Below are 14,671 nucleotides of genomic sequence, written 5' to 3'. Positions count from 1 at the left end.
GCTGTACATCTTTACTCTGGCACTTCACAGCATACGGACTTTTTTTCATATACAGTTTTCATTAACCCTTTGCTAGACTCTTGCTCTACTCCAACAAGGACACCATGCTCACTGAGATGAAGGCGCTACTTTATGGCTTAGAGTTTCATTTCCTGAGCCTCAATTTGTGGCTCCATTTCCCCTGAAAACACAATAGCTAGAAGCTATTTTTAAAGAGACTCACGATTCCTATCACGATTCCTAAAATTCCTGAAAGCCTGAGGAGAATTTACCAAATAAACAAAGCGAGTATGAACTCAGTAAAACTAGCAGTAGTAATTTGGATCCCAAAAGATGGAAGTCTCCAGAATTAAATTACACCTTTGACAGATTTCAGCTTTGTTTCTCAAGTCTAAGCTGAAAAGTGAAGCTGCAATACCACAGGGGAATTTTAACGTGCCTCTGTACCTATCAGATCTTCTGCAGCACCAAAGGAACATTTTTGACACCTAATTTAATTGAACAGACAGTTCAATAAAATCTGCAATTGGCTTGAAGTCATTTTGGATTAAACCTCAGGTCGATAGCTGTTTATAACTTGCTATGATTTTGATTCTCTCGTGGACACATGAAATGCTGCAGAGCAGTTTTTCTGCTTTTCTTAATTTTCTCATCTCTATTCTCCACCTGTGATCAAGCAGTTAATGTGGACAATCATTTGCAGATATCCCACAGAACAGTGTTCATTCACTGCTGATCTTCTAGAGCTGGTAATAATTAAAATGCTGGCTAAAACCTGAGGCTGGATTTAGATGCTCAAGTCCACTTTGAATCAACTTTATCCTCAGTCCATAGGAGTCCAAGTTCAGCATCTTTTTGCACCTCCACCACTTCTATCTTGATTGCTCAGAAATGTGTCATTCATTTTGACAGTTATTTCAATTCTCTTTTTCTTCCACAGGAGTCAGACAGGCCTCAGCCTTTATTACGTGGGTCAAAAGAAGAACAGGACCCAGCACAGTCTTAATCAACTCTACAGATCAGGCTGAAGCCATGATAAATGCTGACAATTTAGCAGTGATTGGCTTTTTTAAGGTAATTCACTGGAAAACTCAAAAGGCTTGTTTCCATTCCACTTTTGGGATATGTTGTTTGCCACTGCCACCAAATTCCACATGTCCAAAAGACCCAAAACTTGCCTAAAAAACTTCCTGTGCACCTGCAGCCTCCTTGCTGGAGGGGCAGCACAGGAGACAGGGAAGTCCTTAATGTTGAGTAAGCACTGCATTGCAACAGCACTATTGTCACCAAAAATCCAAATCACAGCATCATACGAGTCTCTGCAAAGAACATTAACTCTGTCTCAGCCAAAGCCATGGCACCTAATCACAGCATTTCTATTCAAAGACAGTGAGTGTAAAATCATAGACATGAATAGTTGCAGGCAGGCTGCTGCAGTGAAGGAATGTTCCCTTCATGCTCAAGTCCATAAAAAACACAGTAAATATTGTCAAATATGCTGCAGTGCCTTTTCTTCATCTTTCCATTTGATGATTTAAACAAAGTCAGTGAAACCAAGGGGAGTGGAACCAAGCTACACCAGTAACATGTTAACTGTTTGTTTAGCTCCTGCCAGCTAAGCAATCTGTATGGATTGGAAGTCATAAAATATTACACTGTGTACGATCGAACTCTTGTAGTTCTGTTTCAGGCAAAATCTACTTTCCAAAGCATAATAAGGTTCTCAGGATTTGGGACTGAATAATACAGAACAACAGTCATAGCATAAATATCAGCTGTCAAAGCATGCAGTCAAGTCAGCAAAATAGGAATAGTTTTTTGCTGCTTTTTCAGTGTGTCCTTGAAGCCTTTATTACCTGAAACATTCAATCAATGCTCTAAAGAGACTTTTATTCTGGTAACTTTCTGCCCAGTTAAAAGCACAATGTCTGCACTCCTACCTGAACTGACAAGGTCCCAAATGCGCTGGCTACAGTGGAGAGACCATATTTCATGGATGAGGAGAACAGGATTCATTACCAAATTGCCCTATAGTAACAGAACTGATGAACACATACAGCATAACAGGACTAATTGGAAATACAGTGCCCAGAATTTTGCTTTGCAGCAATCTGCTTGCGGCCATGTCTGAAGGAGGGCAGTTTTCCAATGCTGGGCCGCATTAAGAAGCCCTTGCTATCACAGCGATGCTGGAGAACTTCCTGAAGCAGGCTGACAGCAGATAGTGCCTGCAGATGTGTTTGACTGGACTCCATGGTTTCACTTGGAGGCTGAAATGACAATAGATGGTCATCAGCGTGAGCTACGGCATGTCAGAAATTTAGTGGGTGGAAGCTAACAAAATAATGTCTAAGTAAATAAAGAGCTGGATTTGGCCTTCTATTAGTCACAGATTGCTCACAAATATGAGTGCCAGAATGTATTGTGAGGTTTCAGCATATAAATTACTATTCAACTAGCATGAAATAATCGTCTGATTAAATCAAATCCAAATGAGCTGCTGCCTTTCATCATGCTTATTAACTGTTAGTTTGAGGGTGGACAGCACAGTGACTATTTGACAGATGTAGGAGCCAAGGTCCCTACTTTGAAGAGCCCTCGGTCGGAGCACCAAACGCATCTGTCAGGTCCTCATGCAGCAGGAAGCCCTCTCTGCAATCCACTGCACCCTGTCCATATGGGTCCCTCCACAGCTGTGCAGACACGCTGCAGCAGGGGAGTAGCCATCCGTGTTATCCTTCCCCAGCTGCTGAAGTCTCTGTACAGAGTGAATGCCAGCAGAGTGCAGGGCAGATGAGACGAGTACAGGAAGGACAAAGGGAACCATACACTCCCCTTGAATGTAATCATGGCAAGCTATACCCACTCTACAATGATCTCACTTCATAAGCCTTGAGGGGCCGGCCTCACCTGTGGCTCTCACTCCTACACATCCTAGCAGGATACTGGTTTTAATAAATTCTCTATATGGGACTAGGAACTTCGCAATAACAGCATGGAAGTTTTCTGTGAGACTGCCAAAGATGTGCCAGAGATGCCTTTTGGGATGACAAGCAGAGAGGACGTCTGTGCTAACTATGGCATCCAAAAGAACACTCTCGTTGTATTTAAGAAGGTAGGAGTGCAAGCCTAGCAAGGTAAGGTGCAAAAAGCTGCTGTGGCAGTTTCAGGCTATAGACAGGCATTTTAGTTTTTTTTTTTTCAGGTTAAATAATTTCCTAGCTGAAATTCAGCAGCTTACCCAGATCCCTATATTCTAAACCACCAATTATTAAGTCACCTCTTTTACTTTGAGTTGCTTTTGGTCAGGAATCTTCCAATCCACATCAGAAGAAGTGGCCAACAAGAACAAATACACAGCAAATACACAACATTTAGGCTACTAAGTAATCAGACCAAGGACATCTGAAGTGGATGTGTCACAGACAGCATGTTTAGATATAGTAAAGTTCTCTTAGTCTATTAAGATTACTGTGCAATTTAAAACTGTCAGCTGTATCTTGAATTTTTGTAATCTATGAATTTTTGTAAGCTATGACATTTATTTTACAAGTTACAGAATTTCAGTTACTGAAGGTAATAACACATCAAAGCTGAGAACAACAGTATTTTAGATTATAATCAGTACCTTTGTCCCTATAGTTGATAAAGCCAACAACCTCAAACTTCACTATTTATTCAAGGGAAAACCTGTGCATAATGAAGTGCTTGAAGATGACAGACAGAACAAACTGGATCTTACAAGGCTAATCAAAACCTTTACTTTGGATTTGGTCACTGAATATAATCTTGAGGTACGTTGTTTTTTTCACTGCATTAACAAAAGCCACAGGAGAAGAACAGCCAGTAACATTTCACATCAACCTATGAGAAACCTCCCTAGATTTCTTTTTTTTGTTTTGTTTTGTTTTGTTTGTTTGTTTTTAGGCTATTACACTGCTACAGGCAGCATGTTATGAAATTGCCTATATGCCTTGACAAGTTAGTATCTGCAGTAGAAAGGGTATCTGGCTATCAAACCAGATGCTTTTCCTCACTTACTGCAACCTTTCACTTGCTGTACCTCTTACATTATAGTAAAGAAAGGGTGGAGAGGTGTGGGGAGAAGACCCCTGCCCCCCAATGTAAAGCCTCCATATAAGAATTCAGGGGAGAGGGAAGAGTGCTGTCTCTCTTCCTAAGAACAGCTGTTATTGTGAATGCTCTTTGAGCAGCGACTGTCTGCAGAGGAACGCATACAGAAAACAACTTAAGGAGCTCATCTGCTCCTTAGTGTTTGAGACTTTTATTTGACTAGGCCAGCCCTAAACAGATCTACAAACACCAGCAGAATCCAACACGCAGCTCTTGGTCAAACCCAGCCCAGACGATGCACCCCTCTAGCAAGATGTTTCCTGGAGACAGGAAATGTCTGGTCAAGCTGTGAACCACTTGGACATAGAAATACCTCCATCCTGCGGAGCCAGGACAATGCCCTGGGCTTTGTAGCAGCTGGGATGGGTGGGTGGGTGGAAGGTCAGTCTCTAGCCTGGCTCCAGCCCTTCCACTCCCATGCAGCAACCCAGTCCTCTTGGCTAAGACAAAGGAGAAAAATTGCAAGTAGGAGGGGAAAGACATGGAAATATCTGTTTCCATGAGGCAGTATCCCCTTGACTGATCATGGTGTGGCATGAGAAAGGGAAGCTTTGTCCAGAAAAGGAGATGTAGGCTGCTGATGCCACCCAGAAGTGAAGGAAGTGCCCCTGTCAGGTCTAGCTGCTGCAGCTGGGCCTCCCTGGGTAATGCTGCCTTTCACTTTCAGCACATCTTCAGCATTAATTCTTCAGCATGTGTTACACAGGAGGTCAGACTACAAGGTAACAGCCGCTTCTGACTGTAAAATCTATGAATAACGATGAGTTTTTTCCTGGAATATAGAAAACACTCAGCAGCTGCTGATTCTTCTCACTCTATCTTCTCTAAAACAATGAAAGAAATCTCAGGGTTATAGAAATGATTGGGAACAGGGCCTTAAGAAGTAAAATTTGCAATAGCAGAGCTGAATGACACTGGTACTCTGAGCCTCTGATTCACTGTTCTGCTTAAAAAGAATGGAACAGCTGTTGATTCTTGTTTCCCAGACATCTGTGAAGATTTTTGATGTCCCTGTCGAAAATCACATCCTGCTGTTCATCCCAACGAACTCAAAGACATTCAATGTGACTTATGAAAACTACAAGTCTGCTGCTATGGAATTTAGAGGGAAGGTTTGTAATAATGAATCCTGCTTTGCAAATACAAATGCCAAAAATCAATGGAAAAACACTCACGAATGTTGTTGCTAAAATTACTTTGCTGTCAGCCTGTCTCTTAAGTCTATCAATCCCTTTAAAAGTTTCAGCAACTATTTTTCAGCTTGGGCCCTTAACAAAATGATTTGACAAATTCAAAGAATAATTTTCACTTCATAATGATTCTTTAAAACACAAAGATCACAGAAACCAACACTGATTCCAGCTGCTCCCAATAAACCTGACTCTGATTTTATGCACACAACTTCTTCCAACCAAAGATAGTTTCAGCAAGCTTCTGGCAATTTCCGCCAGCACCAGGCAACACCATGAAGACTGCAGGGTATTGCCTGAAGCCAAAGCTAAAATCAGGTAGAAAGCCTGAGAAATATTGCAAGACACCTGTATAGCCTTGTCTGTAACACACAAGTGTCTGCAAACACCTATAGGCAGTCACAGACGAGTATTTCAGTTTCAGTTGTCACTGTGCTCCTACTCCTGCTCTAAGTATGCTAAAGACTGAAGAATGATCATTTGTCTTACAAACAACACACATGAGTATTTAAAAAGACACATGGACTATATGTGTTTCAGCTCTTTTGTCCTGTGAAGATTTATTAAGAATGGCAATACGAGCTTTGAGCGGTAATTCAGAAGCATTACTAAAATAAGCGGTGGCAAACCAGTATGAAAGGAAAGAATGAAAATATCTGTTCCTTTTGGTTGCTTTAGCATTTATTAACATGGATCAAGGTATGATAAAGTTCACAGAGCTGCTGCTTGTTGGACTGAGATCAAAAATGGTTCTACACAGTTGCTTGTATTTAAGGTTAGGTTCTAACCCACTGCCAACCCGTTTCTCTAAATGGTTATACCAAAGGTTGAAGACTCAACCAGATGCCTGACTCTTTCTTTATTATCAGATAACATTTGTCTTGGTGAATACTAATGAAACAAGGAATGGACGAGTTTTTGAGTATTTTCGCATCAGGGACATTGATGTTCCCGCTGTGAGAATCCTAAACCTGACAAGCAATGCGAAGTACAAAATGCCTGCAGATGAGGTGACTTTGGAGAACCTAAGACATTTTTGCCAGAGCTACCTAGATGGAAAAGCAAAGGTATGTTCATTACTAATGAGATGAGATAAAAGGAGACTTTCAGACAGTCTAGTATGTCTCTATTCAAGAGAGGAGCAAACAATTCTAACCATCAACTATGCATAGGTGCAAGATAGCAGTTCCCCACTCAAGGGAGAGCAGGGAGTAGTGTGTGAAGGCTGGATAGGACACAGAGATATCAAAAAAATAACATACAGTAATGGTGGACATGATTTAGAGAAAGGTCCCAGTGGTCTCACATAAACTTATCCTGGAGTAAAGTTTCTCAATGTTCCTTGCACTTTCACATCACTGTTTGTTTCTGCTTAGATACATCTCTCCAGTGAAGAAATCACAGAGGACTGGGACAAGATGCCAGTCAAAGTGCTTGTTGGGAAGAATTTCAACAGGATTGTCTTCAATAAGACCATGACTGTGTTTGTCATGTTTTGTAAGTGTCACTGTTGTATTCAAACATTAAGTTGCTTTAACATGATCAGTTGGAAATGAAAAAAGAAAGCTCATGCTTACAGACCAAACTAATCTTTGCACTTTACAGAAGTCATGCTTAACAAATTTTTGGTGTCTGGTGAAAGCATTAAAGACTTTTTTTTTCATATCTATGAAAACGCTGCAATACCTTGATGACTTAGGGTTGCACTGAGTAACACTGGATCCCTTAAATAAATATTTGTCAAGGCAATATCAAATCTCAGTGTTGAAAGAAAATGACACTAGAATGTCACGCTGCACAATGGAACATTATAACACACACAGTATGAGTCAGTCTGTCTTCCAAGGACAGAGGGAGAGTTAAGTAAGGTTGTCTGGTTATAATGCTCTAGCATTACATCCCGAAGAGGAGTTGCTAGATTAAGAAATCAAACTCCTTTTCCTCCTCTGTCTGCAAGGGAAGCAGTTTTCCCTGCTTGACCTTTCCCTGCAGAAACCACTGCCCTCTCCTGTACCAGTTGGCAGGGTTAGTTTGTGTCTTAATTAATTTGGTAGAGCAAACATACAGCATTTACAAAAATACAACATTAAATATAACATTAACAGAAATTCTTAAATGTAGCACAGTCCTGTAATCCTTGTTGTTGCAGCAGCCATTTTGTCCACTCAAGGTCATGTTGCAGTACCACGAACAAGCAAGCTGCCATAATAGTGATGTAGGCAGGAATCGAACCACGTCCTCTAGAAATGAAAGGCTGGTAAATGGGATGTAGCTTTTTCAGGAAAGTGTCCCAAAAGTTATATTTCCATCCAAACTGAGTATGACCACTCCTGTCATGACTGAAGGACTGTGATCGTGTATGTTACTTAATGGCATGCTGGATTTGCCTTTTTGCTAACCTGGCATGTGTGCAGTGCAAAACACCACCATACCTCTAACTCCTCCTTCCAGTACAACTACAGTGTAATTTCTGAACACAGTTACTTTCAGTATGTGTGAAGTGTTTTGTGCTTCTGACAAGTACCTCATCATGGAAATGATCCAAGTCTTATTTGGGCTGCGCTGGTTCTCTGGCACTCCTCGTCAACAAAGTCATATGACAAGTGTTTTGTGTTTGTTATAGTCATGAAAGGCTAAAAAGAGTTAAAACAGTGCTGCTGCCAGAAGTGCATTAGAGAAGCAGCTAGTTATCCATACACAGAAACTCATGAAGGGAAGGTAGTTTCAAGTGGAGACTGACCACAAGTTTACAATTCAAAACCCTGTTAACTCTTACGGGCTGAAGTGGGTACCACTGAGCATGCCAGCACGTGCCCTTCCACCAGACTGTTTTTCCTTTTACATCTGCAGATGCCCCCTGGTCCCATGACTGCAGAAAACTCCTGCCAATCTGGGATGAGCTAGGAGAGAAATATCAAAATCGCAAAGACATAATCATTGCAAAGATAGATGTCACAGCAAATGACATCCTGTCAGTTGTGTTGGATCGCTATCCCTTCTTCAGACTGTTTCCTGCTGGAGCCGATTACCAGGTGAGAAGCTTTAGGGGAAGAACGGGATGGCACAGCTGCACACTGAGGGGTGGGTGGCTGGGTGTGCGCACACAGATCACAGTGAACAAACACATGAGAAAGGTGTCCTTTAAGCAAGAAGGCTTTGCTGCATATCTAAACAAAACTGAATTCTTTGCTGACAAGACCCTGATTTAGAGAGGAAACCCTTCTACCTTCTGCTAGGTGTGAGGCTGCGGCAAGAGCCCAGGCACCATTTCCCATTGCAGACCTATGAAGTCATTACTGCTTATATTCTACTGTTCAACAACCTGCAATCTGCCTGCTGGGTTCTAGCAACGGTCTCAGCTTGGAGAAAACTTACAGCTCGCCTCCTCACCATTGCAAGAGATGTACAGTCTCTGAACTACTGGGTCTGTTGTTTCTGGAGCAAGTATGACTATAACCTCAATAATACTGGCATTCCTCTTGTTATATCCTCTATACTTTCACAAAACCCAGATCTCAAATTTTTCTCCTATGCAGTTATGCCAGTAGTTTTATCTCATTCAGCCTCAATAGGGTTTTTTTGTTGTCAAGACTAATGATCTTTAGAATATGCTACCTAATGCATCAGCTATGCTACAGAATAATCAGAAGATGCCACAGCTGAAAAAGAAAAATATTAGACAAAGTTACATTCCTCCAACTACACAGATAATCTAATTAAGAAGAAAATATGTCTGCAGCCAAAATAAATTACATTCTAAGACGCTGCCATAATTAAGACATTACTAAGCTTTTCATTTTTCTTCTTAGTCCCAAACTTAAATTGAATTCTAAGACATTTGCCCATGTCCTCATTTAATCTTTTAGGGAGAGATTTTGCTTTCAGATGTGCATGCACAGCTTCTAATGAATTGAACTGTAGTCCTGCACACTCGCACCATGCTTAGTCTTTGCACAGAAAAGCAGAAACCCATTAAATGCTCATAATAAATGTCAGTTTGTCAAAAAATATCAGTAATGACTTTAACTATTAAGGGGTAGTTTTACACTTAAAATACCCTAAAACTAAAGTGTGTTTGAAATCTGAAGCTCCCCCTTGGCTACCAGGCTTTTAGGCCAGTTCCCATGGCTTTGGAGATTTTAGCCTGCACTTGACTGCCCGTGCAGGTGCCTGCGGTGGCTGACCCATGTGTTCTGTCCTCTTTCTTACTGCACTGTATGAGCTGCTGGCCGCAGGCAATCAGAGATGAGCAGGGACATGCTCAAGCCATTAACACAAAGGCACTGCAACAGCTCAGCCACTTCCTACTCAACCAGCAGTCACACAGGGAATTCTTCCAAGTACACCTGTACTTTTCCAGAAGTTAACCAAGGCCAGGGTGCAGGATACAAATGCAATATCCCAATGGGCCAAGACTCAAGAGTTGTCCTGTGTTTCACACTGTATTGGCACTGCCCCAAATTTACAACCCCTACTTCCTTGCTCTGGCAATGATAAGAGCAATGGAAGAGGCTGGGAGCCCAAGAGAAACTAGTATGTGCAGGAGGAAGAAAAAGAGAAACAGGAAATACATACAGTCCACCACCACCTGGTACAGCCTTGATTTCACACAGGCATCTTCTCTAGCTGTCTGTATTTTGCTACTGTTGGAAAAAAAGACAAAACAAAACACATGAGCTTTGTAATATGCTCTGCTGATCCTTCACATTGTTTAAAGACTAAGGATGGATTAGTGCAGTAGCAGGTAGAATTCTAAAGATGGAATAACTATTAGAAGACTCTGCAAAGCACAGATTCAATGCAAATTAAGGAGTGTGAACTGGCTCCTGATAAACCACTGGAAATGTGGCTAACATAACATGACCCATAGCTCATTTCTAGACTGGGTTATCATGTTCTCTGGCTACAAGAGCCCCCCTTACACCTCCTTAAAGGCAAAGCCATGGGCAGAACACAGTGCTACAGAGTAACTTGTGAACACTCTCACCTGATGAGACCAGATCAGAAACCACCCTCCTCCAGGCAGAAGCATCTGCTTGGTCTCCAAGCTATGACCAGCCTGCTTTCTAGTGGAGTGCTACTCCTTAGTCTAAGAAAAGGGCAGTTTCTTCTGAAGTTAAAGACAAGTCACCCTCTTATTTTCAGTGGATGCAAAACTAGATGGCTGACTTTTTTTTTTTTTTTTAAACCTGGAGCCACCTAGGGTTAACTGGAGTTAAGTGGAGCTTGATGAACTCAGACACTTATATAGCTGGGCATTTACACATTTGTCCACTTTTCCAAATTACCAACTCAGTGCTCCTATGTTTTTTCATTCTTGCTCCATTTAATAACCATTGGTTTCAGTATGAGGATGTTGAGCCTAACAGCTATTTATATCAATAGCCTACATAGCTATGGATAAACAAAATTTTTGATGTCAAAAGCAAAAATCAACTTTCTCAGTGAGACAAAAAAGTTTACTCCTCCCCCATGGAACAATTAAATTTAGCACTTGGCTGTACACTGGGGAAGAGTTATAGTCAGAGCTGGAGAATGAGGGAGTAAATCTGATGAGTTACATCAAGGAAGGAGTGACCAGGCATCATCTGAGCTCCATCTGTGAAGCAGATGAACAACTCACCCACTGTGTCATCTACTTCAAACGTGAGAGAAAAACATGCAGTTTTTCTGGCAGATTTTAAGATGATTCTATTTGTTTCTATGGTTGAAGTGAGAAAAATAACATTTACATACACTTACGCACTGATTGCTCTAACGGGAAGTGTTGACACATCCTCAGGTACCAGGGCAGGGATCAGCTGCTTCTCTGGCTTTACAGGTCTTTGGTCTGAGAAATTGCTATTCCTGCTGACAGAGCTGATGAAAATCAAGATTCATCAGGGAGTATTAATTGCCTCTAGAGGAATCAAATAACATAACTCAAGAAAGATAAGTTTGTAAACAAAAAATAACCTCAAGGCTGCAAAACATTTTATTACAAGAGAATATCTTACTGCACAGGGAGTATTAAAACTGTGTATACATCCAGTGAGTTCACCAGAGAATGGAGGTGTTTTCTTTATAGTCCTTTGAACTTACATCAGGCATAATAGCAACTAGGATAAAGTAACGTAGCACTACTGGTCTCCGTGGGAGTAAGTCAGCTTACCCCCAAGTGAGAATGGGCATCTGCCCATTTCTAAATATAGTCAGCTAACAGCAGTCAATTCCCAATGTCACACACATGAGCTTCTATACATTTTTATTGAAAGACTTGTGCAAAATCCTTTCAGACTTCCAGAGAACGGTATTTGAAAAAAATCTTTAAAATACAGTAATGGTGCTCAGACTTACTTAGTGTTTCTTCCCTAAACTTTTCTGTAAGAAAATCTTCAATAAATCTCCAATTTAAGACGAAGTATAAGAAAATTAATGTCTCTGTTCATCTTCCTCCTGTTCTTACTGAACATTCAAGTTGTGGAACAGGTGGTACTTCTGGACTGTGTATTTTAAAACTGCTTCAGGATTTTGAGTTTCCATCAAAATCTTTATACAACTTCTAATGTCATGGCTGGAACCATGAAAGACTCTGCTCTTCAAATAGCTTGGAAATGTTTATCTGCTTTAACCCTGTCCTCACTTTTTATTTAAACTGAGCACCAAAGTCTAGAGTGTGGGCAATCTGAAACACTGAAATCCTTCAGCTTATTAGGCTGTTATTTCCAGCATTTTGTGTAGAAAGTTGAATGCTTTCCTAATCTTCAAACTCTGCAGGAAGTGGCCTATGCTGGGGAGCATACCTTGGCGGCATTTTCTGAATTCTTAGAAGAACAAATCAAGACAAAGGCAGAAACAGGAGAAAAGGTAGGCGTTTGATCCTGACAATGACTGATCTGCTATGAGATCCAAGGCATGTTCACACCCTATATGGCCCAACCTAAGGGGCAATAGCATATCCCACATATAAGGGCTTCAGCTCTTGCTCATGTCAATGCTCAGATGGTTCTTACGAGCTCTCAGCCAGTTTCAAGCATACCAGCTTGGCAGGACCATGTTAGCTGCAGTCATACCACTGCCAGACAGGCATACACCCACTCACATCCTTGTTTTCATCACACAGAAAGCTCTTCTCCCACTACTCATGGTACCTCTGAGCCACTACATTAACACTGTACCACAAGGCAGGAAGGAACCTGCACCTTGACCAGTGTAAGCAAAACTTTGCCAGGATTTTAGCTGGAAAAAAACTCCACAGAATTGGTCTCAGCTACAGCTGGACTGGTTCTAACATCCACGATTATCTCATCGTGCTGCATTTAGCATGGTGTCCCATGTTCATTAAACAATGGCACAACTGAGACAGACATTGCCCCCTCTCTTGGCCATCTGGTTAGGACAGCTGCCCAGTTCCTCAGCTCTCATCTCCTGTCAGACCAGCTGAGCATTAGCTGTCTCAGATCACACTCATCATTGATTCACTCCTGCCTTTACTGCTCAACTAGGTGCTTACCGACAGAGAGAGGTGACAGAACCAGAAGTCTGCAGTGCAGGATCAGACATCTGACTCTGCCCAGTCACTGTACACTTCCACTTCCCAATACCCCAAGCCTAAGTTTGGTGTCTGCCTCTTTTGCATGTTCAGTGATGATCTGTCTGCAACAGATCTGTTGAATTCCCCCCCCCCCCCAGTCTTACGTACAATGTTACAGAGCTGTGTATATTCTGTCATCTCTTCTTCACACTTTATTTTGCATTAAAGCATAAGTAAAAAAGCCCACTTGTGAAACACTATCCAGAAAGCGTGCTTTGTGTAGTAAAAGGGGTAGACAGCTGACATTTGCTCATACGTTTGTATTCTCCATCCTTACTAGACACCCTCCAAGTTTTCCCGGAAGAGTGCAGTATCAGACCTTTTGCAATACTGTGCTTGATGTGAAGTCTCCTGTTGGAGTAACTTCCTCCTGACCTCAGAGTATTCCCAGACAGGACAAATGAGAAGGTAGTGTCTTCTGTAGTATGCCCATTATCTTACCACATGCAGTTTCCAAGTTCATATTAAAACTTCACACAAAACCTCATCTATACTTCTTCATAAACCAGTCTCTGGTGTGAAAACAAAACACGTTTTTATCAACAGCAGCACTACTTCTTAACTCATTTACATGCCCTCATGTTCCTCGGTTGAAATGATGAAAACACATTTCATATCTTAATTTTTTTTTTTTGAAAGTAAAGAATTACAAAAGCAATTCTCTTTGTGAACATGAGTAACAAACAGCTTTGCTCTTGCATTTGCTTTTTCAAAAGGATCCTTCAGGAGGAAGCAAAGAGGATCTCAGCCAGAAAGAGACTGTAATAACAGAGAAAGAAGAACTTTAAGAGTACAGAGAAAAAGAAAAATTCTGAGGATTGTGGGGAATCCTTCCTGGAAGGAATTCATTGCAAGAAGGAATCATCTCAAGCGAACACAAAGCTGGACCAAAAAATAAAAGTGAAGACTTCACTATCAGTTGTTTATTATGTGATCTCTCTTCTGAACCCAGTTTTACTAGTAGTTTTATTAGGATCAGTTGTCTTCGGTTCTTAAAATATTATCAATTTGCCTAAATAATACTTTTACTATTAATATAACTGCTTCTCATTTAGAAAAGTGTATGTGCCATGGTTGGTGAATCAATATATAGTACTATTCTTGTTGAACAAAAAATGTAGCAGGTTTGCAAACAGCTAATCTCCCTTTAAAACAGTAGGGCTGTGACAGGGTAAACTGGAAAGCAACTGCTCCTTGAAGCTAGAGGCTGTGCACAAAGTGGCACCAGTGGGCAGTTTGTGTTTATTTTGCTCATTATCAAGCAGCAGAAGATGGAGAAATTATAATAAAATTTAATTCCAGTAAGAAAACCACTATACCTAATACACAAAGTCACTGGTATGATCCACGTTTCAGTTAGGAGAGATCCCCTTACCACCCCGTGCAAGTTACACAACTGCAGCTAGTGAAACTGCTGGACAACAGTCATTTCTCCCTGCAAAGTCCAGATAAAGCAGAAGTAAGTCGAAAAATTTGAAACCTTTTCTTGCAGAATTAGAGAGGGAAGATCATTTATTAATCATCCATTTCAAAAACAGACTTCTAACATCTTTGTTCCCAACTTGTTAATGCCAATAAGCTATATTCCTATGTAAGCAGAGGGAAAGAAAAGGTGAAAATGTAGGAAATGAGGGAGGATTAGTCACTGCTGTAAAGAACACAGCACTGGAAGAACAGTGGTGATCTCCTGCTTCACCTCTCTGATGAAAGTCAGCAAGAGATGGACAATTTTGAACTACTGGACCTCCTACATTTTACAGCTATTTGCTAGAAA

At 41.1% G+C, this 14,671-nt stretch overlaps 1 protein-coding gene and 1 long non-coding RNA gene across 6 annotated transcripts in view; one reads left to right on the top strand and one right to left on the bottom strand.

Annotated features, from left to right (window-relative positions):
* PDILT (protein disulfide isomerase like, testis expressed) overlaps positions 1-14,671 on the top strand; it is a 27,450-nt gene extending 12,779 nt beyond the window's left edge. The window contains exons 3-12 of one of the 4 annotated variants that reach the window (XR_011101583.1): positions 941-1,074; positions 2,978-3,115; positions 3,684-3,794; positions 5,121-5,246; positions 6,194-6,391; positions 6,701-6,821; positions 8,175-8,356; positions 12,081-12,170; positions 13,178-13,305; positions 13,614-14,671. Coding sequence is in view for 3 of the 4 variants with exons in the window: in XM_068699033.1 (XP_068555134.1) it covers positions 941-1,074; positions 2,978-3,115; positions 3,684-3,794; positions 5,121-5,246; positions 6,194-6,391; positions 6,701-6,821; positions 8,175-8,356; positions 12,081-12,170; positions 13,614-13,685 (1,172 nt within the window). In the remaining variant the exon portion in view is untranslated. The remainder of the gene's footprint in view (positions 1-940; positions 1,075-2,977; positions 3,116-3,683; positions 3,795-5,120; positions 5,247-6,193; positions 6,392-6,700; positions 6,822-8,174; positions 8,357-12,080; positions 12,171-13,177; positions 13,306-13,613) is intronic. The other 3 variants (XM_068699033.1, XM_068699034.1, XM_068699035.1) reach the window with 3 other exon arrangements.
* LOC137864671 (uncharacterized) overlaps positions 5,248-14,671 on the bottom strand; it is a 95,033-nt gene continuing 85,609 nt past the window's right edge. Inside the window, exons 8-10 of one of the 2 annotated variants that reach the window (XR_011101586.1) lie at positions 11,061-11,183; positions 9,900-9,967; positions 5,248-7,564 (exon numbers count right to left, since the gene is read on the bottom strand). This is a non-coding gene — a long non-coding RNA (uncharacterized lncRNA). The remainder of the gene's footprint in view (positions 7,565-9,899; positions 9,968-11,060; positions 11,184-14,671) is intronic. The other variant, XR_011101585.1, reaches the window with a different exon arrangement.

This window comes from Anas acuta, chromosome 15, assembly GCF_963932015.1.
Source record: "Anas acuta chromosome 15, bAnaAcu1.1, whole genome shotgun sequence".
NCBI lineage: Eukaryota > Metazoa > Chordata > Aves > Anseriformes > Anatidae > Anas > Anas acuta.
This window is presented reverse-complemented; position numbering and strand designations above follow the sequence as displayed.